The 25,961-nt window shown below is 53.3% G+C and overlaps 1 protein-coding gene across 3 annotated transcripts; it reads right to left on the bottom strand.

Annotated features, from left to right (window-relative positions):
* Positions 1-2,893: 2,893 nt before the first annotated feature.
* LOC149852517 (zinc finger protein RFP-like) lies at positions 2,894-11,631 on the bottom strand. Of its 3 annotated transcripts, none has more exons than XM_090028667.1 (7): positions 11,212-11,631; positions 8,384-8,476; positions 6,337-6,572; positions 5,632-5,646; positions 5,052-5,167; positions 4,046-4,087; positions 2,894-3,702 (listed from the first exon to the last, which is right to left on the bottom strand). In XM_090028667.1, exons 1-7 carry the CDS (start codon positions 11,629-11,631, stop codon positions 3,185-3,187), a joined length of 1,440 nt encoding a protein of 479 aa, XP_089884793.1. In that variant the 3' UTR covers positions 2,894-3,184. The 3 variants fall into 3 exon arrangements, with proteins under 3 accessions (XP_089884793.1, XP_089884792.1, XP_089884791.1); XM_090028666.1 differs by having other exon boundaries at positions 5,632-5,656; positions 6,344-6,572; XM_090028665.1 differs by lacking the exon at positions 5,632-5,646 and having other exon boundaries at positions 6,319-6,572.
* Between the last annotated feature and the right edge of the window lie 14,330 nt (positions 11,632-25,961).

Genomic DNA, 25,961 nt, shown 5'->3' with positions numbered 1-25,961 from the left:
TTCTCTGCAGCTCTGAGGGCTAGGACCTTATGGTGGGGAGAAGTTGATGGGTCTCAGCAAGGAATGCTTCCCTCCCATCTCCAGGGATCCTGATTTTCTCTGTTTAAAAATTAAATATACACTGACATAAACCCCCAAATCGCATTTTTATACACGCACGCAAGCATGCACATACATGCGCGTGCGCGCGCGCGCACACACACACACACACACAGAGGAATCAATTGAACACAGTGTTTTATTGACATATTACAGTATTAAAGCAATTTAGAAGCCTACCAATGCCTCACTTATTATAATAAAATAATTTTTAAATAGCTATATATGATGGCCTTTGTTTTTGTTTTTTTTATCATAGAAAATCAGAGTTGCCCCTGCCCCCTTCACTCACCAGGATGGTCCAGCTGCAGCTGTCTCCCCTGCTTCGTTGTGGTACTAATCTCCCCTGATGTGCCAGTGCTGCTGATTCGCAAGCCACGAACCCCTCAACCCTGTCAGTAGCCCTCATTCCTAACCCACTGCCCCTGGCCCTGCTGATGTCCCTCACTCCCGACCTGCAGCCCCCCAACCCCTCAGCAGCCTTACTGGTGCCCCTCACTCCTGATCCACTGCCCTTGGCCCCCAGGTCCCGGGCCCCCAGTGTGTGGGGAAGAGAGTGCTTGTGTGAGGCAGGGGTTGTGTATGTTGGGCAGGGTGGAAGTGTGTGAGGCAGGGGGGTGCCCAACTATAGCCAATACCATAAGCATTGGAGAAGAAATGGTGGGGCACATGCCCCCCCACCCCGATTTGTGATTTGCGCACCCACTGTAGGGCATGGGGCTGCAGCCTGGCTGGATGGTCACAGGCAGGAGCCACCTCCATAGCCCAGCAGGCAGGACCCAGTATGGGAGGGCAGAGTGGGGTCGTGAGACTTGTTGCCCCTGCAGCTGTTTCAGTGTCACCAACAGTGTGAGGAGTAGGAGAACAGGGGCAGGCCTCACTGCCCTCACCTCCTCCTACTGCGAGCTACTTGCACACCGGGCCATGGCTCTAATCTGAAGGGGAGGCAAAGTGGGGGGCTATGTGGGTGGTTTCAGGGGAGCAGCAGTGGTCACCGAGCCATGGTGGCAGGTTAGAGTCATGGCCTGGCATGCAACTGGCTGGGGCAGGAGGAGGTGGGGACAGTCTGCCCCCCACCTCTCCCAGTCTGTTACTCTTTGTGCTGCTGGCAACGCAGCTGGTAAGGGGGTAGTGGCAGCAGTGAGGACTCCTGCTGCCCTGCTCTGCCCTCCCGTGCCAGGTGCTGCCTGTTGGGCCTTGGAGGCAGCTCCTGCCCGTGCTGAACTGGTCAGCTGCAGTCCCATCCTGTGCAGAAATCTGGAAGGACAAGTGCACCCACATGCCCCTCTGACACATTGCCTATGGTGCCTGACCTCTCCCTGGGAATACGCACAACAGTGGGGAGCCAGCACCCTTACTAGCCCCTGCCCCAACCACCCCCCTCCCTGGCTGTGCCCCATGATCTCAAATTCCTGCCCTGGTCCCAGGCCCCAGGTTTCCTATACCAGCCCCAGCCACAGCAGCCAACCTTGCCCCACTCCTTCCCTCAGTGTGGGGGCTCCATGAGAACTGCTGCTGCCCCCCTCAATCTCTCCCCAAACCCCCTTCCCTCCATGTTGCCTATACCCCCCAATAGACATACCAGCTGCTCTCCGCTGTGCTGCCTGGCTGCCATGTTCATGTGGTACCCCATCCGTGTTCACCCTTCTCCCACTTCCCCCAGCCCCAAACAGTCCCCTGCAGGTTGGAACTCTGTCAGCCTGCAAAGGGAAACATGCTGTAACCCACATTTTTCTCCAATACACAAGTAACGTACAGTGCAATCTGTGTTGCAGACTTACAGCACAATGACTGGCTCGTAAATCATGCCTGCATGTTTGTATGAAACCTCCAGCTAGGCCAGAGGCGGGCAATTATCTCAGCTGGAGGGCCACAAATCGAGTTTTGGTGAGCTGTAGAGGGCCACGTGGGTAGCCCTCTCCTTGCTTGCCATTTTGGGGCCGGAAGTCCCACCCCTAACCCCTGACCTTTGCATTGAAAGTCCCTCCCCTTGCCCCGTGGAACAACTCCTTTGGAAGGAGTGCATGGAACAGAAAAAAACCAAATCATACACTAAGAGTTAAACACCTACTATAACATATTATAATTTTATTGAAAAAAATATTGTTGTCATTTCTGTTTGCATACTATATATAAAGGCAATTGCATAATAACTCAAAAATAAAGTCTTACTCTTGTACATTATATGTATGGGGGGTGGTTGGGTTGTGTATGGGGGGTGTATGGGGGTTTGTGAGGGGATGTGGCTGTGTGTGTGTGGGGAAGCATAAGGTAAGCTGAGGGGGGTGTATATGTAGGGGAGCTATGGGGGCAGGTTGTGGGAGATTTGTGGAGTGTGAGGGATGCTGGGGGGTGTTGGGATCCCCCAACCCACACACCCCTACACACTCCCCCACAGGGCAGCACCAGCAGGCAGGAGCGCTCAGGACCCCCATGCCCAGTGCAGGCACTGGTGCCCAGCGTACGACTCCAGCCAATGCTGCGTGCAAGGGTGGGGAGCACAGCCGGCTGCCTCTAGCACAGGGCTCCACGCAGTATGCACGCAGTTCCCACACTCGTGCGGCATCGGGGAAAACCCTGCACCATATTTTGCCTGCCCCTGAGCTAGGCTGTTTGTAGCAGGGTGACAAGGAACAGGCGGTGTCTATTGAATTCTGTTGGAAACTAGAGGCAAGAGCTCTTGTGGGTGATATCTTGTTGGAGCAACTGTAGGGCTGGTATCAACATGGGCAAGCTTCCAGAGGTGCCTGAGGAGGAGGACTGTGATACGTGAAAGTTTGCCTATGTTCCTTCTGTTCAAGACAGCAGGCACTGAAGACAGCCCAGCCCACTAGCTCTGTCAGTTGGTGTTGTGTGTTGTGCTACAATGTGGCAGCACTGGGGCCATGGGAGTCAGTAGAGAGAGGACAAGTTGGAAGTTGCATGAGTTTCATTGCCTTCAGACAAACCAGGCTCTCAGGGGTTTAGTTCTCAGTGGCCATGTCGACACAAGACACTGATGGCGTGGTAGCCTGCAACTACTGCACAGTAGCATGGTGTGGCAGAAAGCCATGGCAGACCTACATGCCCACCTCCCCCACCGGACTCAGTGGCACAGTCTGAGCTCGAATCCAGGCCAACGGACATGGAGCCAGGGCCGGATTCTGTCCCCAGTGAACGAGGCCGTCAGGAAAGTGTAGATTGTGTCCTCAGTATCAGCATTGAGAAATGACACCTGTTCCTCTGCAAAGTCCAGGCACACCCGGACCTTCTTGGGCACCAGTTTCCGGGACAGGTTGGTACATTTAGGGGCAGTGAGAGCCTGGATGTGACCATGGCCATGCTGCACAGCCCAGATTCCCACCTCTGGGCTAACCCGGTACAATCCCATCCTCGCCACCGAATCTCTGGCGACCCCCATGGCCCAGACCCCCTCCCCCACCTCCACCTCCCAGCAGTGTCTCCCCCAAGTGAATCCCTCACGGCCCAGCACACAGTACATGGACTCAAATCGCTCAGGACTCTCGGGCAGATGCTTCCGCGTTTGTTCATATCTCACACTTTTCTGATCTTCAGACAGGACAAGCCAGGAGTGAGCCGTGTCTGGATCCAGAGTCACCGTCGCTGGGAGAGAGAATTGCGGCGTGGGGGCAGAGCTCAGCCCTGGGCCAGGCGGGGCCGTTCCTCCCCCTCCCCAGCAGCCCCGACCTGCCTGGGTCCATCCTGGCCCCAGGAGCTGAGCAAGGACGGCCCCGCAGCTCCTTGTCCTGGCACTGGCGACAGCCCCTGCCCAGGGGAAAGGGAGGAGGTGGCAGCAAATTCATAGGCGAGGACAGGAAAATCCTAGCCCAGTGCCCCAGATCCCAGCACAGTGGGTTTTGGTTCTGGGCTGGGAGAGGGTTTGCCTCTCCTGTGAGGGGCAGGCACGGGTTCTGTGGGATCCGGGATCAGCTCCCCCAGCGCTTACCCTTTGCGTATGATCCCTTCTCCAGCTCAGATGGCAGAGCCTCTGCAGGGGAAAGGGGGACGATCATTAGACTTCCTACATCTGGTTCATGCTGCTGGCTGTGGCCTGCCTTGGTCCTGAGCCTGAGACTGAGCAGAGACACTCGGGCAGCTGCTCCCCCAGCTGCTGGGATTGTAGCTGCAGAAGCTGCCTCCATCTCCCTCTGCTCCTCTCCATAATGGCAGAGAGGGAGGGAGCTGCAGGTGCAGGCAGAAGGAGGACTTTAGCAGCCTTGGACCCAGGGGAGCTCAGTTTGGAGTCCATCCTGTCCCCTTAGGCACTGGGGAAGAGCCACTCAGTGACAAAAAGGGACAAGCAGTGGAGTTGGAGGGAGAGCCCCTGGCAAATAAGATTTACAACTTCCTCCTCCATTGGCTGAGGGAACAGGCAAGGGCTTGCACAGGCTGCAGGATACCAGAGGTGCAGCTTCACCCAGGCCACAGACCATCTGCCTGCTCTGCTCCCTCCCTGCTCCTCCCTGACCCTCCTCCACCCCAGCTCCTCTCCTGGCCCATCAGGGACCCTCCCTCCCTGCACTCCCTGGGCCCAAGCCAGCAGGCTTCAAACCTGAAAACCTGCCTCTCCTTTAATTTAGGCTTTTTGGTGACCTGACACGAGGTGTTGCAGCCTGGCTGTGAGTGGGATAAAGCCCCCCAGCTCCCAGCACCCCAGCTGCAGGTGCCCATGCTGAGCAGCGCTGGAGCAGCAGGGGCGCTGCAGCTCTGCAGCTTGGACACAGAGTCCTTGAGGAGCTCTGGTTCATCGGTGATGTGCCCAAAGGCAAAGAGAGGCCCTATCCTTGTGGCTTCATACCTGCGACCTGGGATATCAGCCCAGGACATTCACTTTCTCTCCCAAATAAAAAAGCCATCGGCTCCAAATATGAACCAACTGCTTGTCTCCCCCCCCCACTCCGTACCCAACAGAGACACCAACGTCTTCCCTTTCACAGCCCCCTACTCAGTACCTTGAAACTTCTTCAAAGTCTCCTGTAGAGCTAGGTATTTTCCAGACAAGATGCTAAATCTCGTTTTCAGCTCTGGACAAGTCCACTCTGGCAGCTGGAACCGCTCCTTCTTGCACCTGGGAAAAACTAGTCCGTGTTATTTGATTTCCCTTTTGGAATTCAGCTCCAAGGTAATAATAGCATTGGGTCGATGGAGGGACCTGGAGACGGACTCTGTCCATGTGCCTCAGCTGCAGGGGCAGCACGGGCAGTGGCGGTGGCAGCACCCCCAGCAGGGAAATACCCGGGATATTTCTTGGGATCAGGAAGGAGCTGAGACTTCACGGGCAGTTGGCTCAAGCTCTGGTGGCTAGGACTGATTCCCCAGGGGCAAGAGGGGGAAGGCCCAGATTACAGCTCTATAGTCCTCAGGCTGCCAGTGCCCAAAGCCATCGCTACCCTGAGGAGAAGAGGATGGTTCATTCTTCCCATCTCAAGGGCAGTCCCAGCGCTTGCTGTGCTGTGGTGCCCTGCAGAGATGTGCCCATTGCATTGTCTCCAAGACCCTTCCCTGTATGGGGAGTGAGATGGAGCCACGTACCTGCTCAGCATGCTCCTGATGTCCTAAAGGGAGAGAAAAAGACAGAAAAGTGAGCTCAGTGCCATGCACCACACCCTGGGGACCCAATGCTCAAGGGGACGCACTTTGTTTTCGGAGTCCGAGTGCCACACACAGAAGGATCTGGGGAAAGTGCAGCTGCGACTCAGTGATCCCACCCCCAACTCCCCCAAGTGTCAAAATAGGGAAGCTGTGCACCCTGGGCAGTGAAATTGCACAGGGCAGCAACAGCAGTGGCTGATATTCTACATCTCCCATCACTGGGTGCATCTACATGTCACTCTGCGGTGACATTGTGATGCGGTTCATTGCTGTACAGCACACTACAGTGATGTAGCAATCACGTGTGTCTACACATGATTTCCGGCTATGTTGCTGTAGCAGTGCGCTGCCTAGCTATAGTGTGCCACTATGGCAATGTAACAGGTGAATCCAGTCATGCACCACCCGTATGCTGCAGTATGGGTGCTGCTGCATCGTCTGTTCGTACTTCCCCCAAGCAAGTCCTAAAACACAGTGCAGTACCGATGTCACCAAACAGGGACGTGTAGGCATGCCCGCTGCTGCCAAGTGTCTGCCTGGGGCCTGTCCCCTTGTCATCCCTCATCAGTTATACACCTGGTCCCGGCAGACCCAAGATTTAAGCCTTTCCCTCCCTTGCTCTTGGACTGGAGGCATTTCATGTGCCTCATCTGCAGGAGGTCACTGGCTGCCTGCTGGCACTTCCCCTCCAGCTCCCTGATCAGGCTGTTGAGAAGGGAAATCTCCTCGGAGAGTTGGGTAATAGTCTCCCCCTGACTCTTCTCAATCCCCCTCTCCAGCTTTCCCACTTCAGCCAGCAGGAATTGCTTTTCTTTCTCCAGAAACTGGTGCAGTCCTTCAAATTCATCCACAATCTTCTGCCTCTCGGTTGCTGCCTTCTGCTGCTAGGAAGAGAGAGAAACCATATCAGGGAGGGCAGGCCCTTTGGGGAGAGTCAGGGAATGGCTCATAAGGTCCCGTGGGCCTGACTGTCTGTAGGGCTGGGAGCCCCAATCTCCCACCGTCTGGAACGGAGTTGGGGGTTGCTCAGGTCTTGGGCTCTGCTGGGGATCTCTTCACTCTATTCATTTTGCAAAGGATTTTTCTGCAGCCCTGAGGACTATGACCTTATGGAGGGGAGAAGTCCATGACTATCAGCAAGGAAAGCTTCCCTCATTGCGAGGGATCCTGGTTTTCTCTGTTGAAAAATAACAAAATCTCAGATCTAAAACCCAAAATTCTCTAATCAAAAGTCTGTTTCCTTCCACAATTAAAGTGAGAAACCACTATATAAATAGGTATCAGCTGAACACAATGTTTTATTGATATGTTTATAATTTTAAAGCAATTTGGAAGCCTAGCAGTGCCTCAATTAGTAGAATATAAATTCTAAGTACCTATATATTTTGGCCTTTGATTTTGGTTTTTCCATCATAGAAAATCAGAGCTTCCCCTGCCCCTTTCACTCACCAGGATGCAGGTCTGGTGATGATTATTTTTCCACAATTAAAATGAAATGCATCTATATTATATATAGATATATATAGCTGTATATAGGTATCAGTTGAATACAATTGTTTATATAAAAATGTTTTATTGATATATTTACAATCTTAAATCAATTTGTAAGGCAAACGGTGCCTCAATCTTCATAATAAAATAAATTCTAAATATGTATATATTTAGAAAGGTGCCCCCTTTGCTCACCAGGATTTGGGTCCAGGTGCAGCTGTCCTCCCTACTGCTTCATAGTGCCAAGCAGCAGTATCCCAGTCCCCTGCCCCTACCCATGCTGGTGCTCCTCACTCCCAAGCCACAACCCCAAGACTTCACTCCAAATCGTCTGCCCCCAGAGGTACTCTTCACTCCCAACCTGCAGCCTCCCACCCCCATCAGCCTTCCTGGTGCCCCTCACTCCTGATTCTCTGCTCTCTGTCCCCCAGGCCCCAGCCCCCTAATATGTGGGGAAGGGGGCGGGGAGTGTGGGACAGGGTTCGGGTGTGTGGGGCAGGGGAGGTGCCCAACCATAGGTGGTGGCATAGGCATTCAAGGGGGCATAGGGGGCATGTACCTCCTCAGATTTGTGTGCCCACAGCAGATCACAGGGCTGCAGCCTGGCTGGACTGGCACAGGTAGGAGTCGCCTCTGCGGCCCAGCAGGTGAGGGCAGAGCAGGGTGGTGAAACTCAGCACCCCTGCCACTGCCCCTATGCTGCAAGCAGTGCAAGGAAACCCAGTTTCCCACGTTTTTCTCCTTTAAAAGAGAAAATCCACTTTTTTCTGCTGCAAATGGTAAACCCAGATCCCTGCAAACTCACTAATTAGTGTGTTTGCAAGGCCTGGCTGTGTGTGCCTGCCACCACACAATGTATAAGGTCACAAAATGACTTGGTAACTGTTCCACCAGTGCTGTAGCAAGGGGGTGGGGGGGAGTGAGTGAGGTGACCAACAAGTGCTGCCCAGCCAGGTCAGGATGCGGGATGGAGCTGCGATCGGTTCATTTGGGAGGTGCAGGGATGGAGAAAGGGCGGCTTCTGCTTCTGTGTGCACTCCTGGCAACCATGGTGCAGGGAGTGTGCCCCCCACCCAGATCTGTGCACGAGTGAGGGTGGCACCAAGCTTCAGTGCTCTGGCACTGTGCTCCACCAAATGTGCAGAGCAGGAGATGACCCTTCCTCTGTCCACCATTTCAGCCTGACCCCAGCAGCACCCACCTGATATTCCTGCTTCTGACTTTCACTCACTCTCAGGTCTTCAGGCCTCTTCCTCTCTCCCCTTAGAAGCTGCAGCTGAGTCTGAATTTGTTCCTGAGGGAAGAAAATTCCTTGGATCAGTTTTCCTTTGCAGGGAGAAGCTGGAGTCTTTTCCCCCACCATAACCAAGCGGGCTGCCTGAGAGTGCGTTGTGAGCATGGCACCAGTAAGCTCCATGTGCTCAGGCTGGACCAGCAGCTCCCAGCACCGTACTCCCTTTGCTTGGAAGCTGCAGCACTGAATAGTGTGTACTTAGAGACAGAGCAGCAAGCAGCCAGCTTCCAGCTGGATTGCAGAGCCAGCTCCTGCCCAGCAGAAAGAGCAGATTGAAGAATACGAGCAGGTCCTGGGGATGTGCCACAAAGCAATGCTACAGCCATTGAGGAGGTGCAGCCTGTCAATGAGATGCACTGAACAGAAAACAATACAGTCTGGGATGCACTGTGGTTGACACTCCAGAGTCCCAGCCAGTCTTAGGCAGCCAAGCAGGACAAGCCACAGATCTGGTCTCTGTGCACTGAAACAAAGAAATTCAGAAGCAAGACACAAGTCCTGAAGTATTACAACCCAGCAGCACAGATACAGCTACAATGGGAAGCCTCAAAAAGAACGGCATTAATGCAGAACCAGTACAACTCATCATTTGCTAGCCAGGCCTGGGCACAGACAGGAAAAGGAGGTTCTCAGATACAAAAGTAGCTCCTAGCCATGCTCTCTGGACTGGGGTGGTTTCACTACTTCCCCTCTGGACCCATCATTAGCCCCTGAAGCTCCCCCTTAGGACACCAAAGCAACGCATATTATTGAGACTTCCACACTGATATGAGCATCAGCTGCTGGCCTGGGAAGTCCCTGCTAGTGGCAGATGCGGTGAGCAAGACCTGCCTTCCAGAGTATGCCACACGGGGCTGTGTAGAAGGGGGACAGAGTCTATCAATGCACTACAATCCCTCCCTGGCCCCAAAGAGGTGTAACAGACTGCCAGTGTGGGCTCACCAGATCAGCTCGAGACACTTACCCTGGGCTAGAAACAGTGCCAGTGAAGTCTGAGCGACCCCAAGGGGGGAGCAGGGAGCCCTGCCCTGTGGAGAAGGAGAAGCCAGTCGAAAGAAGGGGTTTTCAGTCCCCTCATTCGCAGGGAAGGGGGATGGCCAGAGTTGGGGGCCTGCCACCCTGAGCCCTGGTTGGCCGGTTTGCAAGCCAGGGAGGGATAGCCGGAGCAGATAAAACCAGCAGCTGAACTGGTGTTAGGGGGCTGCTGACAGTGACTCCGGAGAATGACGCAGGAGGCCTAAGAAGAGCTGGGGTGAGCTGACCCAGCGGAGGGAGCAGAGACCCCTCTTAAGAGCCTCAACGGCCCTGGGAAAAGAAGGCAGCAGCAGTCGCTGTGCCTCCAGCCCTGCAGCAGAGAGGGAGCCGCGGCCAGGGCTTGGGGCAGAGAGCTGGTGCCCCGAGGCCCCATCGCAGTGTGCTGGACATGCCGGGCGTCCCGGAGTCTGGGGCGGCAGTCGGCCCCCGCTCCACTGCGGAGAAGAGGCAGCGACCAGGAGTGCAGACAGCATCCTTGTCCAGAGCAGGGAGCTGGGCTGGTGAGTTGAGGAAACCCCTCACCTTCCCTGGGGAAGCAGAACGGCAGCAGGCAAGGCACTGGGATCCTGAGGAGTGGGAGAGCGCCTGGATGAGGGTCCCTGGGAGCTCGGGGTGCAGGCTGGCACTCGGAGCAGGATTGGCAAGCCACGAGGCATGTGGGGTGCCCAGCCAGTCATCTGGAGCAGGGGTCTAAAGCAAAGACCCCTGGGAGCTGCCTGTGTTGCTGACCCTCTGCCACTGACTGCCCCAGAGGGGACTCAGTCCTGTCCCTTATTCTGCAGCTGATTGTCATCAGATGGAGTCCCTGAGCTTTGTGCTTAGGTCACGCTGATTGCTGCAGGAGCCTGCTCTGTTGCTTGCCTTTTTGGTTGCCACGGAGGGTCACCCTTCAGCCTTTTTGTGGGACTGGGGTTCGATACGGTTTGATTGCTGCAGACCAGAAGAGCTTAACCTGTTGCAGTCTGTCATTTGTTGGGAAGCCTGTTGGAGCTGCTGGGAGTGAGCACCTTGCTTCCATGTGGTAGCATCTCAGCAGCAGCTGCCAGCTGCCAGTTCCCCTCCCTGTGGTTCTTGAGTCAAGGGTTGATGAATGCATTCTGGTTTGCTTTGTGATTCTGGTTATGCCATTTAAGTTCACTTGTAAATAACCTTTTCTATTATTCTTGTTTTGGAAATAAAGTGTAAATAGTTAAATCAGTTAAGTGTTAGACCCTGGGACCACGGGCTGCTCTCTGGGGAGCAGGGGCTGGCTGAAAAGTGAATTGGTGCTGGCTGGAAGCCCTGCCCCACTCTCACCAAACCATCCCTGATATTGGTCAGGGGTGGCAACTATTGGGCTGCCACCGGGGTTACAGAAGTCTCCAGGCAGCTACCAGGGAGGGCTGTAACAACTGAAGGGAAACTGGTGCCTGATGCCCTGGGTTTCAAGCCACAGCCCTTCACACGCAACTGTGGGTCATCCCTGCTGCAGTGACATTGGAAGAGTTTCAGCTGCTCTGTGTGTCCAGAGCCAGGGAGTGGTTTCCCTGGTTCCTCTGGTTTGAAACAGAAGCATTTCATGACAAAACATCCCTGAGATGATCCTTTTCTCCTCCTTCTAGTAGGAGTGTTTGCACAGAGGCTTCCACAAAACGCAGCGCTAAAAGGGAAGTGTAAGTCCCACCCAGCTGTACAGCCAGACCGGACCCACGCCTCTGTACCTTGCAATGCTGGGCAGCCTCCTGGATGGGAGCCACGGAGTGAGCTTGGTGCACCTGGGACTCTCGGCAGATCAAGCACATCAGTATCTGATCTGTCTCACAGAAAAGCTTCAGAGCCTCCCCGTGCTCCTCACACATCATCTTCCCTCTGGCTTCCACAGCTGACGGCTCGCTCAGGCCCTTCACTAGCTCTGCAACATTCGCCAGCTGCCTGTTTGGGCCCAGGGTCCCCTGGGGAAAGGTCTGTCTGCACTGGGGGCAGGTGACATCTGTCTTGGCCCCCTCCCAGCACTGGGCGATGCAGGCTTGGCAGAAGTTGTGCCCACAGCCCACGATCATCACCGGATCCTTGAAGAAGTCCAGGCAGATGGAGCAGGTCGCTTCATCCCGGAGGCTTTGTACCGAGCTCCCAGAAGCCATGGCTGTGATCTGAGAGGGGGCAGGGCTAGTTTCACTTCCCTGAGCTCAGAGCTGGGCTCACACTTGTTTCGTTCCTGGGAAATGAATCTGATTGTCTGCTGAAAAATATACACGTCACTAGCCAAGATTTCAATGCACCCAACACTTCTCAGTGCACCTCCTGTCAGCCAAGAGGTTTCAGGTCTGTCAGAGCTGGTATTTGGGGCTGAACTGCCTAAAAACTCAAAGTTGCCTGAATGTATTCAGTTTTCCTTGGGAAAAATAAAAAATATGCCCTGTACTTGCCTCCACTAAACCTTATTTCTTACAGATTTCATTTCAAACCTCATCAGTGGCAAAGGCCCCTCCAGACCTACCACTGCACCTGCTGGGAGCCCTGGTGCTTCCCCCTTTAGGGGAACAGAGAGCTGCTCCTCCTGGGCTGGGGCTGGGGCAGGGCCAGCATCAGCCCAAGGAGCCCTGCACAGGGATCAGGGGGATCTGAGCCTCTAGCTCTCAACCAGGACACCCAGAAAATAACCCAGTCTTCATTGTTATACAGTCTTTGCTCAGAGACTCTGCCAGCTCCTTGGAGTCCCTGGTCTTGCTGTGTGTCCTTCACTCTGTGATGTCCTGCTGTAGAGTTTCATCAGGTGTTGGTACACATGTAAAACCTTTCAGTCTCTTTCATTTGCAAGGTACAATATGCCTCAGTTAGGATTTCACTAACTGCAGTTCTTTGCCTTTTTCCAACTTAAATGTGTTGTCAGTAGCCAAAGCCTCCTCCCAAAGAACATGCCAAATACAGATGATTTCACACTGTCAGGTTTGGTCCCTCACCTGGCCACTAAACCCAGTTCACACCTCTGCTTGCTCCTTTTCCTGTTCTTTGCCATGTTGCTTCTCAAAGGCAGAGTAGGTGGAAACTTTTACATATCCATCTCCTCCCTGTTTTTTCAACATTGTGGCTGGTCGCTGGCCTTATGCGCTCTGTGGGGCTGACCACAACAGCCACCTGGAAGCTGGAATTAGAGAAGAAAAATTTGGCTGTCTTCTGATGAGGGTGGGTCACCAGGAGCACATTGCTCTGGTGCACCAATCTGCACTGGCTCCCAGTAGCTTTTTGGGGACAATTCAGGGTGCTCTTCTGGACCTAGAAAGTCCTAAAGCCCTACGCCCCAGATATCTAAAGTGGTGTATGTCATCAGAAATGAACAGGTGTGCTTCGAACTGTGCCACGTCAATGAGCTACAATGCACTACAATAGGTATGAGGATGGGGAATGCCTTAACAGGTGTGCTGTGGAAAATATTTATTAATGTAAGTGTGCTTTGGACTGGAAAAGGTTGGGAAGCACTGATTTAAAGGACCATCTCTTCCCTTATGTCCCATCCTGAGTGCTAAGGCCAACTCAGAGCAACATCCTCTAAAGGCCCTCAGTGCACCAAGCTTGCTTAGGGCAAGCGCATGGGGGCTTATTTTGCAGCAGCTGCCCCTCAGCTCTGGAGCTCCCTGCCTCCTGGGGTCTATCAGACCCCCAGCCTGGACTTCTGGAAGCACAGCAAGCCCTTCTGGTTGGGCAGGCCTTCAGTGAGCCTGGCAGGGCCGGGGGACCCAGAGGGGACTTTGGTACAGCCCTGTAGACCTTATTGCAATATTTTACGTGCTTGCGCAAGGTATTCTGTATTTCACAGACACTGATAGCTGACCTGAGCTGCCCCCCAGCCCACCTTTGCTGGGTGTTGGCTTGGATCCAGCTCACCTCTTGGACCTTCCCAGGCTGTCTGGCTCCATTCACTGTCCCACACTGCATCACCCCCCAAGCACCCCACACAGCCTGGTCAGCTGGCCCGGTCCAGTCTCAGGCCGGTCCAGCTGGTCTGGTCTCAGTCCAGGCCCTTCCAAGGTTCGCTGGGGTGTAGAGATGCAAGGAGCAATGGGTTCTCACTTCTCCCAGCCATTATAACCCCTAAAGTGGGTGAAGCCAGGAACAGGTGTGGTCTCAACCTTAAGTTGGCAGATGCCCATCGTTCTGCCTCAGTTTCCAAAGAAGGGGCAAAGGGTCCCCTTCACCGGCTGCAGTACTCACTTGACACAGCCCAGCAGGAGCAAAGGTTAGATGACCTCCAGCTGGTGGAAGCAGAGGTTCGGTGTTGACAAGTTGCAACAGGTAGCCCTTGCCCTGTTGGCTGGGGGGCAAACAAACCTGCAAGGGCCCTTGAAGGAAACAAGCAAGAGGAACTTACCCTCCTGCTAGCTGACACCAACCCAGACATAGTGGGCCTCACTGAAACGTGGTGGGACCCAACACATGACTGCAGGGTGAATAGCAAGGGCTATAGGCTGCACAGGAGGGATAGGACAGGGAGGAAAGGTGGGGGCATGGTGCTTTACATTAAGGAGGAATACACATCCTCGTCAATTAGCAGAGTCAGAGGAGGGGCACACGGAAGTGCTCTGGGTTAGGATACAAGGCAGTCACAGGGAAAGAGATTTAACGGTGGGGGTCTACTACAGACCTCCCAACCACAGGGAAGAGCTCGACCAGGAATTCTTAAGTCAGCTCACGGAGGTAGTTAGGTCAAAGGACCTGGTCGTCATGGGGGACCTGAACTTTCCAGACATCTGCTGGGATTAGCAGTCGGCCAGGTCTGACCGATCACATAGGTTCCTAGCTCAAATGCAGGACTTCCATCTAACCCAGGAGGTGCACCGCCCCACCAGGGGAGACGCCTTGTTGGACCTGGCGCTGGCCACGGAAGATGACCTGGTGAGGGGGCTCCGGGTGCTTGACCACCTGGGTGACGGCGATCATCGCCTGCTGGGACTCACCATCTAGCGCAGGGTGGCAAAGGCCTGCAGCAAGGCAGCAGCCTTAGATTTCAGGAGGGCCAACTTGAATGAGCTAAGGAGGATAGTCGGGGAAGCACTGAGGTCCCAGAGGGGAGGGGAACCAGGTGTCCAAGGAGAGTGGTTGCTCCTTAAGGAGAAAGGAGGAATAGGCTACAATCCGACCTAGACAGGTTATGGGGTGGGCAGATAAGAATAAGATGGGATTCAACACTGACAAGTGCAAGGTACTGCACCTGGGGAGGAAGAGCCAGCAGCATACCTACAGGCTGGGGAACTCCCTTCTCATCAGTGCAGAGGCAGAAAAAGGATCTTGGAGTCATCATTGATGCCAAGATGAACATGGGCCGGCAGTGTTGGGACACAGTCAGGAAGGCCAACCGCACCTTGTCATGCATCCACAGATGCATCTCGAGCAGGACCAAGGAGGTGATCCTCCCCCTCTATGCGGCACTGGTCAGGCCGCAGCTGGAGTACTGCGTCCAGTTCTGGGTGCAGCATTTCAGGAAGGATGTGGACAACATGGAGAGGGTCCAGAGAGGCCACTCGCATGATCAGGGGCAGCAGGGCAGGTCCTACGAGGAGAGGCTACGGGACCTGAACCTGTTCAGCCTCCACAAGAGAAGGCTGAGGGGGATATAGTGGCCTGTTACAAACTAGTCAGAGGGGACCAGCAGGCATTGGGGGAGTCCCTGTTCCCCCGAGCACTACCAGGAGTGTCTAGAAATAATGGTCACAAGCTGGCAGAGGGTAGATTCAGGCTAGACATCAGGAGGCGCTACTTCACTGTCAGGAACCAACTTCCAAGAGAAGTGGTGCTGGCTCCTACCTTGGAGGTCTTTAAGAGGAGGCTAGATGTACACCTTGCTGGGGTCATTTAACCCCAGTACTCTTTCCTGCCATGGCAGGGGGTCGGACTCGATGATCCGAGAGGACCCAGAAGAGGAGGAGACGCGTGCTCGTCATAGGCGATTCCATCCTGAGAGGTGCGGAAGGGCCCATTTGTCGCCAGGGCCCTTCAGCACGAGAGGTCTACTGCCTGCCTGGAGCTAAGATTCGGGATGTGACGGAGGTAATCCAGGCCAGGATCAAGCTCACCGATTACTACCCCATGGTCCTTGTCCATGTGGGTACTAATGATGCGGCCAGGAGAACCCCCGATCACCTGATGGCGGACTACCAGGCTCTGGGCGGCGTGCTGAGGGAATTCGGTGCACAGGTGGTATTCTCTTCCATCCTACCAGTGAACGGACGCGGAAGACGGCATGAGAACTGCATCCAAGAGACCAACTGGCGGCTTCGGCAGTGGTGTCTCGAGGCAGGCTTCGGCTTCCTGGACAATGACCCACACATTACAACGAGGGACATGCTCAGCTGGGATGGGCTTCACCTGTCCCCCAAAGGTAAGCTTGTGTTTTCTTACAGGTTGGCGGATCTCCTCCGGCGGGCTTTAAACTAGGCTCATCGGGGGGAGGGGAAGATGAGGGCGGGGGAAGCTGTGGACCACCAAACCAGGTGGCACCAACAAGGACAGCCCAGCCTGAAGAAAGAGAGCTTTGGGAACGTGAAAGACAGGCGGTGGACAGCAATACGGCATAGGTAAGGAATGAGAAGGTAAGAGACAAAGAGCCCTTTGGGACTTGGAGCGGGGGGGCAGCAAAGGCACCAGTCGCAGGGCTCAAGTGCCTATATACTAATGCTAGGAGCATGGGGAACAAGCAGGATGAACTAGCGCTCCTGGTTGCACTAAACGCCTATGACTTAGTGGGGCTGACGGAAACCTGGTGGGATTCATCCCATGACTGGGCGGTACATATCGAGGGCTATAGATTGTACAGAAAGGACAGGGTGGGGAAAAAGTGGGGAGGGGTTGCGCTCTATGTTAAGGAGCAATATACATCAACCCTCATCAAGACAGAATCAAAGGATGAGGAAGTAGAAGGACTGTGGGTTAGGCTACATGGGGGGCAAGGAGAAAAGGATTTGGTGGTAGGGGTCTGCTACAGACCCCCACATCAAGGGGAAGAAATAGATTTGGGGCTCCTGAGGCAACTCTCGGAGACCATAAAAGCTAAAGAGGCGGTGGTCATGGGGGACCTAAACTACCCGGACATCTGTTGGGAGACACAGACAGCAAAGTCCCACCGCTCACGCAGGTTTCTAACCTGTGTACAGGACCTCCACCTGACGCAGGAGGTACATGGTCCCACTAGGGGGAATGCCTTACTGGATCTGGTATTGGCAACGGGGGATGACATAGTAGGGAACCTACAGATCGGTAGCCATCTGGGGGACAGTGATCACCTAAAAATACAATTCAACATAAGGCGTCGAGTAGGTAAGGTAACCAGTAGGGTGAACGTGCTGGACTTTAGGAAAGCTGATTTCAGTGAACTCAGGCGATTAGTGAAGGACGCACTGCAGAGTATTAGTTTTGAAATGATGGGAGCCCAAGAAGGGTGGCTGTGCCTTAAGGAAACTATCCTTCGAGCACAAAACGAGACGATCCCCGTGAGAGGTAAAAGAGGGAAAGGGGCCAGGAGGCTTCCCTGGCTGACCAGAGAAATCCAGGGCAGACTAAGGGCCAAAAGAGGAGCACATAAAAAGTGGAAACAGGGAGAGATCACCAAAGAGGAATATACCTCTTCTGCTCGTGCTTGTAGGGAGGCAGTTAGACAGGCCAAAGCTACCATGGAGCTGAGGATGGCAACCCAAGTAAAAGACAATAAGAAATTGTTTTTTAGATATATAGGGAGTAAAAGGAAGGCCCAGGGAGGAATAGGACCTCTGCTAAATGGGCAGAAACAATTGGTGACGGACAGAGGGGACAAGGCTGAACTCCTCAACGAGTTCTTCGCCTCAGTGTTCCTAAGCGAGAGGCACGACAAGTCTCTCACTGGGAGTGTAGGGAGGCAGCAGCAAGGCACCAGACTTCCATGCGTGGACCCTGAGGTGGTGCAGGGTCACTTGGAAGAACTGGATGCCTTTAAGTCGGCAGGCCCGGATGAGCTCCATCCGAGGGTACTGAAGGCACTGGCCGACATCATTGCAGAGCCACTGGCGGGAATATTTGAACGCTCGTGGCGCACGGGTCAAGTCCCGGAGGACTGGAAAAGGGCCAATGTGGTTCCCATTTTCAAGAGGGGGAGGAAGGAGGACCCGGGCAACTATAGGCCAGTCAGTCTCACCTCCATCCTTGGCAAAGTCTTTGAAAAAATTATCAACGCTCACATTTGTGAGAGCCCGGCAGGACAAATTATGCTGAGGGGAAACCAGCACGGGTTCGTGGCAGGCAGATCGTGCCTGACCAATCTAGTCTCTTTTTATGACCAGGTCACAAAACGCCTCGACGCAGGAGGAGGGGTGGATGTCGTATACTTGGACTTCAGGAAGGCCTTTGATACGGTATCCCACCCCATACTGGTGAACAAGTTAAGGGGCTGTGACTTGGATGACTGCACAGTCTGGTGGGTGGAGAATTGGCTGGAGGGTCGCACCCAGAGAGTCATGGTGGATGGGTCGGTTTCGACCTGGAAGGGTGTGGGCAGTGGGGTCCTGCAGGGCTCGATCCTTGAACCGATACTCTTTAATGTCTTCATCAGCGACTTGGACGAGGGAGTGAAATGTACTCTGTCCAAGTTTGCAGATGACACTAAGCTATGGGGCGAAGTGGACACGCCGGAGGGCAGGGAGCAGCTGCAAGCAGACCTGGACAGGTTAGAGAAGTGGGCAGAAAACAACAGAATGCAGTTCAACAAGGAGAAATGCAAAGTGCTGCATCTAGGGAGGAAAAATGTCCAGCACACCTACAGCCTAGGAAATGACCTGCTGGGTGGCACGGAAGTGGAAAGGGATCTTGGAGTCCTAGTGGACTCCAAGATGAACATGAGTCTGCAGTGTGACGAAACCATCAGAAAAGCCAATGGCACTTTATCGTGCATCAGCAGATGCATGACAAATAGGTCCAAGGAGGTGATACTTCCCCTCTATCGGGCACTGGTCAGACCGCAGCTGGAGTACTGCGTGCAATTCTGGGCGCCGCACTTCACGAAGGATGCGGATAATCTGGAGAGGGTCCAGAGAAGGGCCACTCGTATGGTTAAGGGCCTGCAGGCCAAGCCCTATGAGGAGAGACTAGAGAAACTGGACCTTTTCAGCCTCCGCAAGAGAAGGTTGAGAGGCGACCTGGTGGCTGCCTATAAGTTCATCAGGGGGGCACAGAAGGGAATTGGTGAGTATTTATTCACCAAGGCCCCCCCGGGGGTTACAAGAAATAATGGCCACAAGCTAGAAGAGAGCAGATTTAGATTGGATATTAGGAGGAACTTCTTCACAGTTCGAGTGGCCAAGGTCTGGAACGGGATCCCAAGGGAGGTGGTGCTCTCCCCTACCCTGGGGGTCTTCAAGCGAAGGTTAGATGTGTATCTAGCTGGGGTAATGTAGGCCCAGCACTCTTTCCTGCTTATGCAGGGGGTCGGACTCGATGATCTATTGAGGTCCCTTCCGACCCTAGCATCTATGAATCTGCTCAGGTCCCTTCCAACCCTACTAACAATGAAACTAAGAGTAGGGCCTTTGTGTCCTGTCTCCCCTCCCACCCTCTATCAACCATTCTATCTCCCCATGTTCAGGAAAAGACAATGCAGGAGGAAGGACCAGCAAGAATGCCATGAGGGAGCAGTCCCAGGAAGCAAGCAGCAAGCACCTATGTCATGAGTTTTGCCTGTCAGCAGCTAGAGGTGCATGGCCACAGAACCCCCCTGCACTGATCTCCTTGACAGCTGATGGGCTTCGTGGCCTCGGCAGGCGCTAGCAGGCCTGCAGCTTTCACCCTGCTGCACTTTAACCTATGTCACGAGTTTTGCCTGTCAGCAGCTTAAGGTACAGTTTCCCCTAAACCCCTGCACCTATCTCCTTGAAACTTGGCAGGCTTTGTGCCCTCCACAGGGGCTACCATCCCTGCAGTTTTCACCCCACTGTGGCTTAACACACACACAGCATGAGTTTTGCTTTCAGGACTTTGAGGTCCAGTTTTCCAGAAACTCCTGCACCTATCTCCTTGACACATGTCATGCTCTCAGTAGAGGCTACTATCCCTGCAAGTTTCATCTGAATCAGCCAAAAGACAACCAAGTTATAGATATTTTGTTGATTCCCCATTATACCCCATGATCAGATTGCCAAATCTTTTCAGAATCTTTTCCGAATCAATTTAGAAGCTACGAATCGATTTGGAAAGCCTAAAGCTTCCAGCAATTCAATTCCAATGTGTATATTCAGCCTCCAAATCATCCAAATCATTTCGAAATCCAAATCATGATCCAAAGCTTTGCACAGCCCTACTGGATTCACTAGTTCTGTATCTGTCATCACTCATCCTCAGGGGTTTTGGTATACGAAAGCGTGTTGTTTCCTGTGATAGAAGCCTACACATGACTTTGTTCAATGTGAAGAAGCTGGTTCATGAAAACTGCAACCACATGATCTTAACAAGGTGGAGATCTGAACCCACTGGCAAGGGAGAACCTTAGACAACAAGAGATCTCCATCTTGGTGCAGCCTTCTTCTGTCCTTACAGCCACTGAGATCCTGACATTCCTCCTAATCTGCCATTGAGGACTTGGGGTTTGGACCATGGTTTGTTTGGAGCCTCCCCTCAAGTGTGTTTGCCATGGGGGACCCTGCTGGGAGTATGAGACTTTGGGCAACATAGATAGCTCTCAGGATCACTAGGACACACAAGCATGACACCCAGGCTGTTGCAAGGCAGATTAGCAACCTAATTGCTACCATCTAAAGTCAAGGCATACTGCAGCAACTTGGCAGGCCTGGAGCCTGAACTAGAAACAAACTGTATTTTTTAAAAAGAAATAAATACTCAGACATAATCACATTTGCAGCAGGAGGATCATAAACTGATCCCTTCCCTTCTGCACGTGAACTTTTTTTTTGAATCTCCTGGAGAACAGTTGTTCTGAACTGAATTAGAACGATTGATTAGAATAAACATTGATAACGTATATCAATTTGTTATTATTAGCACAATTGGTACAAAGAGCCTTAGACCAACGCTGGCTTCCAAGCAGACAGAAAATAATTGGACAGAGGGACCAGTGATAATTCGTGAGAGAAATGAATAGGCACAGGTCCATTCCTCCTTCATCAATGGAACTCAGTAGGATCACATTGGGCAAGCCTAGTCTTAGTTAGATTTCATCAAAAATTTACTCGCATGTAACTTTTATCTCTACTCATAGGTGAGTCCCTTCAGCCCCTCTCTTAAATATCTCTAATTTATAAACACAATTGAAACTGTACTTGCAACAGAGCTTTCGAGGTTCCCCAGAGCAGTACAGAAAAAGACTCATCCTGTTCCAAGATGTGACGAAGTGGTACGCCTGCAGCCGAAAGCTGTATTTGTCTCCTTTTATGTGGGCACCAAAGCTTACAAATTCATATGAAGGCCCCAGGCACATGAGAGAAGAAGACCAGATGGAGGCTGCTACACATCCAGTTTAGTTTCCTGGTCCCCCTTAGGCTACCCAGGGACTCGCCTATTGCTGGAGCTGTGACCCCAAATCTGCATTGTCCTGTGCTGCTGTGGATGGATGGGCCTTTCTTTCCCTCCCTGCATTGCTCACAGTACAAGCCTGAACAACAACATGATGACAGCTGCTCCTTCACTCAGCACTTCTCACACCACGGACCCTTCTTGTGGGATCAGGGGACAACCGTAGCGTCAGAAAGAAACAGCCTCGTATTGACGGTCGGGGAGAGCAGCTTCATCTGGAACCCAGTTCTCAGCCTCACAACAGCCCCGTTTGGAGAGACAGTCTCCAAATGACAATCTTTGACTTCCGTGTCACTGCAACCCTGGTGTTCCCCATTCTTCTCCCCAGACTTTGCCCCGTTCCTTCTGGCTGCTCCCTAGACTCCTGCATCCGGTACTTTGCCCTAGTTCCCTGAGTTGCCATCAATAGGATTTCTACCTCTGTGTGGGTCAGTCTGTCTGTCCCCACGATGGCACCTGCCCTGCCTGTGTCACCCAGCCCAGCCTCTCCAACCCTTCCCTGCAGCGACAGACAGGTCCCCAGTGCTCATTTCTGACTCTATAACCTGTGGTACCGGAGAGGATCATGGGTAACAGCCCTTGCCCCCTCATGGCCTTGCAGAGACTTGCCCCCAGTAGCCTCCTGGCTCTTCCACAGCCTCATTCACATCCCAGAGCATCCCAAGTCACAGCCCCTTTGAGCTCAGGTCTGCTTGGCTCTCACAGACCGCAGCCCCAGTCACGCTCTGAGGGCCTGGGCAGCCTTCTCCATAGGAGAGGCAGTGTGAGCGCAGGAGAGAAGACACAGCTGATTTCCAGCTAGGGTGACCACCTGTTACTAGTTGGGTGGGACAGTCCTGGAATGGGATCATCAAGTCCCAGTCCCAGGCTGCACGACTTCAGGTCAGCATTTGTCCCGGATTCGCAGCGTCGTGCAGGGATCTGGATTTCCCCTTGCAGGCCAGCAGCACTCCAGCCTACAGGGAGCTGCTGAGTGCAGGACACAGCAGACATACACCTGGCTCAGAAAGAGCCAGGCAGCCTGGAGAGCACCTCCCTGCACGTAAATCTGTGGTGGGAGGAACACAGATCAAGCCCCCCACATCCAGGGTGGGAGTGGGGCAGGGACTGGGGCTACAGGTGCTACCCAGCCAGTGTGGTATATGGGGCCCTGGCACCAGGGCATGAAGCATGACAGAACCACGGGCGGCTCATCCATGGGTCGGGGGGAGGACAATTCCCCGCTGCTGCATGCACCCCCACAGGGAAGGAGGCATAAGGGGCATGTACCCCCCAGATTTGTGTGCTGGGAGGATCTGGGCTGCCCGCTCAGGGCTCAGGGCTCCCCATTCTGCTGCCCTTCCCTGGGGAGCTCCCAAGGCTCCAGAGATCTGGTAGTGGAGGTGCAGATGCAGCATTAATTGTTGCTCCCCTGCTGCCAGATTTCCAGTGGGGAGCAGCACTGGCTGCATAACATGGCTATGCATGCCAGATCTGTCTAATGCAGGACTGTACTGGGTGGTGTGTAGGTCTGAGCCAGGATGGGTGGTTCCTGATTTCATAGATTTCACAGACATCAGGGCTGGAAGGGACCTCGGGAGATCATCGAGTCCAGCCCCCTGCCCAAAGGGCAGGAAGTCAGCTGGGGTCATAGGATCCCAGCAAGATAAGCATCCAATTTACTCTTGAAGGTGTTCAATGTAGGTGCTTGAACCATCTCCGCTGGCAGACTGTTCCAGACCTTGGGGGCTCGGACAGTAAAGAAATTCTTCCTTGTGTCCAGCCTGAAACGGTCTTGCAGGAGTTTGTGACCGTTCAACCTAGTCATCCCTTGGGCGCTCTGGTGAACAAACGTTCCCCCAGATCCTGGTGGTCACCCCTGATAAACTTATAGGTGGCCATCAGATCACCCCTGAGCCTACGCTTTTCCAGGCTAAAGAGTCCCATGGCTCTCAGCCTGTCATCGTAAGATCTGTTTTCCTGACCTCTGATCATGCGCGTGGCTCTCCTCTGGACTCTCTCCAGCTTCTCCACATCCTTTTTGAATTGTGGAGCCCAAAACTGGACGCAGTACTCCAGCTTTGGCCTCACCAAGGCCGAGTACAAGGGGAGAATGACGTCCCGTGATTTGCTCGAGAAGCATCTATGGATGCAAGCCAGCATTTTGGTCGCTTTATTAGCCGCAGCATCGCACTGCAGGCTCATGTTCATCTTGTGGTCAGTGATGACCCCCAAGTCTCTTTCTTCTGTAGTGCTATCCAATATAGCACTGCCGAGCCTGTAGGGATGCTGCAGGTTTTTCCTCCCAAGGTGGAGAACCTTGCATTTTTCGGTGTTAAACACCATCAGGTTCTCGTCCGCCCATTTGCTGAGCTTGTCCAGGTCAGCCTGGATCACCCGCCTATCTTCTGGCGTGGATGCTTTGCCCCAAAGTTTGGTGTCATCGGCAAACTTGGCCAGTCCACTCCTGACTCCAATGTCCACATCATTAATGAAGATGTTGAACAGGATGGGTCCCAGGACAGAGCCTTGAGGGACCCCACTGGTCACAGGGCACCACGATGAGTGACTGCCGTCAATTACAACCCTCTGGGTCTGACCACGGAGCCAATTTCCCAGCCAGCGGATCGTGGTGGAGCCAAGGCCACAACTGGGCAGTTTGGCCAAGAGGTGATCATGGGATACCAGATCAAAAGCTTTTTTGAAGTCAAGATATATGACATCAATTTCTTCTCCCTGGTCCAGGTGATAGGTCACCTGGTCATAGAAGGAAATGAGATTGGTCAAACAAGACCTACCTGCAACAAACCCGTGCTGGCTATTCCTTAGGATGATAGCCTGGGCCAGTCCATCAAGGATGGCCTCCTTAATAAACTTTTCTAAGATCTTCCCCAGGATAGAAGTCAGGCTGATGGGCCTGTAGTTAGCCGGATCCACTCTCCTCCCTTTCTTGAAGATCGGCACCACATTGGCCTTCTTCCAGTCTTTGGGCACTACACCAGAGCTCCAGGAGAAGCATGTTGTCAGATCAAGCATGGGTCTACATTAAGCAGCACATGACTGGATCTGGCACCGCCCATCTGGATCAGGGTTTGTGGTATCTGGCCCCAGATCAACCCCACACCACTCATTAGGCTTGTGGAGGCAAAAGGTTGGGCACCACAATTTCTGTGGAAAGGAGGGGTCGAGTGGAAGAGGATTTATGGGAAGCTGCCAGTACTAGGCATTCTGCACTTGACAAAATGACAAAGGCTCCAGCCGAGAAGGAAGGGAAGATGAACCATAGGTTAGCTTTAATCTGAAAGGCAAGTTCTCAGAAAACAGTCAAGTGACCTCAGTTATGATGGTGACTGTAGAATAACTAGATTAAATCTTCTGTGGTCCCTTTCTAGCATTGCTGTAACTTAGCTACTCTGACCGGAACACAGAGCCCTCTTGGAGAGTACAATGCTTCTAGAAATGTAAGGCAAAATCTGCAGTTCAGCTTTTTGGAAAATATAATGATCTTTTGTCCCTCTTAGCTGGAAAATAAGTATACTCCATGCTTATTTTGGTGAACTGGCCGTATTGATTCATCCTCATTACTTTTTTTAAGTAAATGAAAAACTTAAATATTTGCAGGCCCAGACCTGAAGTGCTTGCTTACATGCACAGTTGATTTCATTGTGAATATTGGCTGACCAAGTATAGCTCCCTTTGCTAGCTAAGAACGACGGTACTTATCTGATGCCTCCTGGCTGTATTTTCACATGCTGACGCTGTCTTCTACTGCTTGTGTATAACCTCTGGACAGCACTTTGTGTGCTGTGTTGCAGGCAGTGTATGTAACAGAGGAAGTCACTGCAGCATGCTGCTCTCACTATCACTGAAAAACCATTCCCCCATACTCACTCATCTGGTTTATAAGAACAAAAAAGACATTTATTCCCTAAAAACTACCAACACACTTCTCTTCATCCCTATTATCCTCTGTGGACAGTCAGTCAATCAGTCTGTCTTTAGCGCAGGGGCAGGCAATTATTTTGGGTGGAGGGCTGCTAACTGAGTTTTGGCAAGCCATCAAGGGCCACATGATAGGCAGCCAGGGGCAGATAAATATTAATTTTCTAAATTTTTTAGGGGCACCACGGGCTGGATAGAGTGGCCTGGTGGGCTGTATCCAGCCCCCGGGCTGCATTTTGCCCACCCCTGCTTTAGTGACTAGGGCTCCACTAGGATTCTGCAGAGTGTTGGTGAGAGGTGATGTGTGCAGAAAAAACAAGAAGAGCTCCAGCATCACCCTGCTGGAGCTTCCCACTGGGTCGTCTCATCTTTTCTTAGTCTGCTGTTTTCAGGAGTCTTCTGAACTGCCTGTACCTTTGCCCGACCCTGTCACAGTGAGCTCAGGAGTGTGGAGGCAGAAGACCTCTCCCATGCCTGGAAGCAGAGGCAATCAAAAGTACTTTCACCATGGGAACAAGTTACAGGTGTACCGAAAGAGATTTTAGGGGCCAGTACCAACAGCTGATCTTTAAGGAGTCATATCAACCGATACTAAGCCGATTTCTGATATGCAGCCCAGCAGCGTGAAGAGTAGCATCCGGCTGGTAAACCCATTGTGGTGGAAGGCGGGGGAGATGAAAAGGGGGGGGCAGATCGAGACCTCCATGATGGGGGAGGGAGTGGGGCTGGGCCTGGGGCAGGGGCTGGGGAAGATACTGCCCAGCAGGGGCAGGGGGCGGGACAGAGCCATGGGGATGCTGGGGGTGGAGGCGGCTCCCACTGCTGCGCACACCCTGGGAGGGTGTGGGGGGCACGTGCCCCCTGGATCTGCATTCAGGGTGGGGTAGGTTGCTGCTGTGGGCTGGGGCCAGAGTGGCACTGGGCTCTTCCCAGCTGGGGGCTGGACCAGGTGGTGGCAGTGCTGGGAGGGGGCTACGAGTGGGCTGCAGCCACCCTAAAATTCTCCATA

This window comes from Crocodylus siamensis, chromosome 15, assembly GCF_052110815.1.
Source record: "Crocodylus siamensis isolate JL-2025a chromosome 15, ASM5211081v1, whole genome shotgun sequence".
Lineage (NCBI taxonomy): Eukaryota > Metazoa > Chordata > Crocodylia > Crocodylidae > Crocodylus > Crocodylus siamensis.
This window is presented reverse-complemented; position numbering and strand designations above follow the sequence as displayed.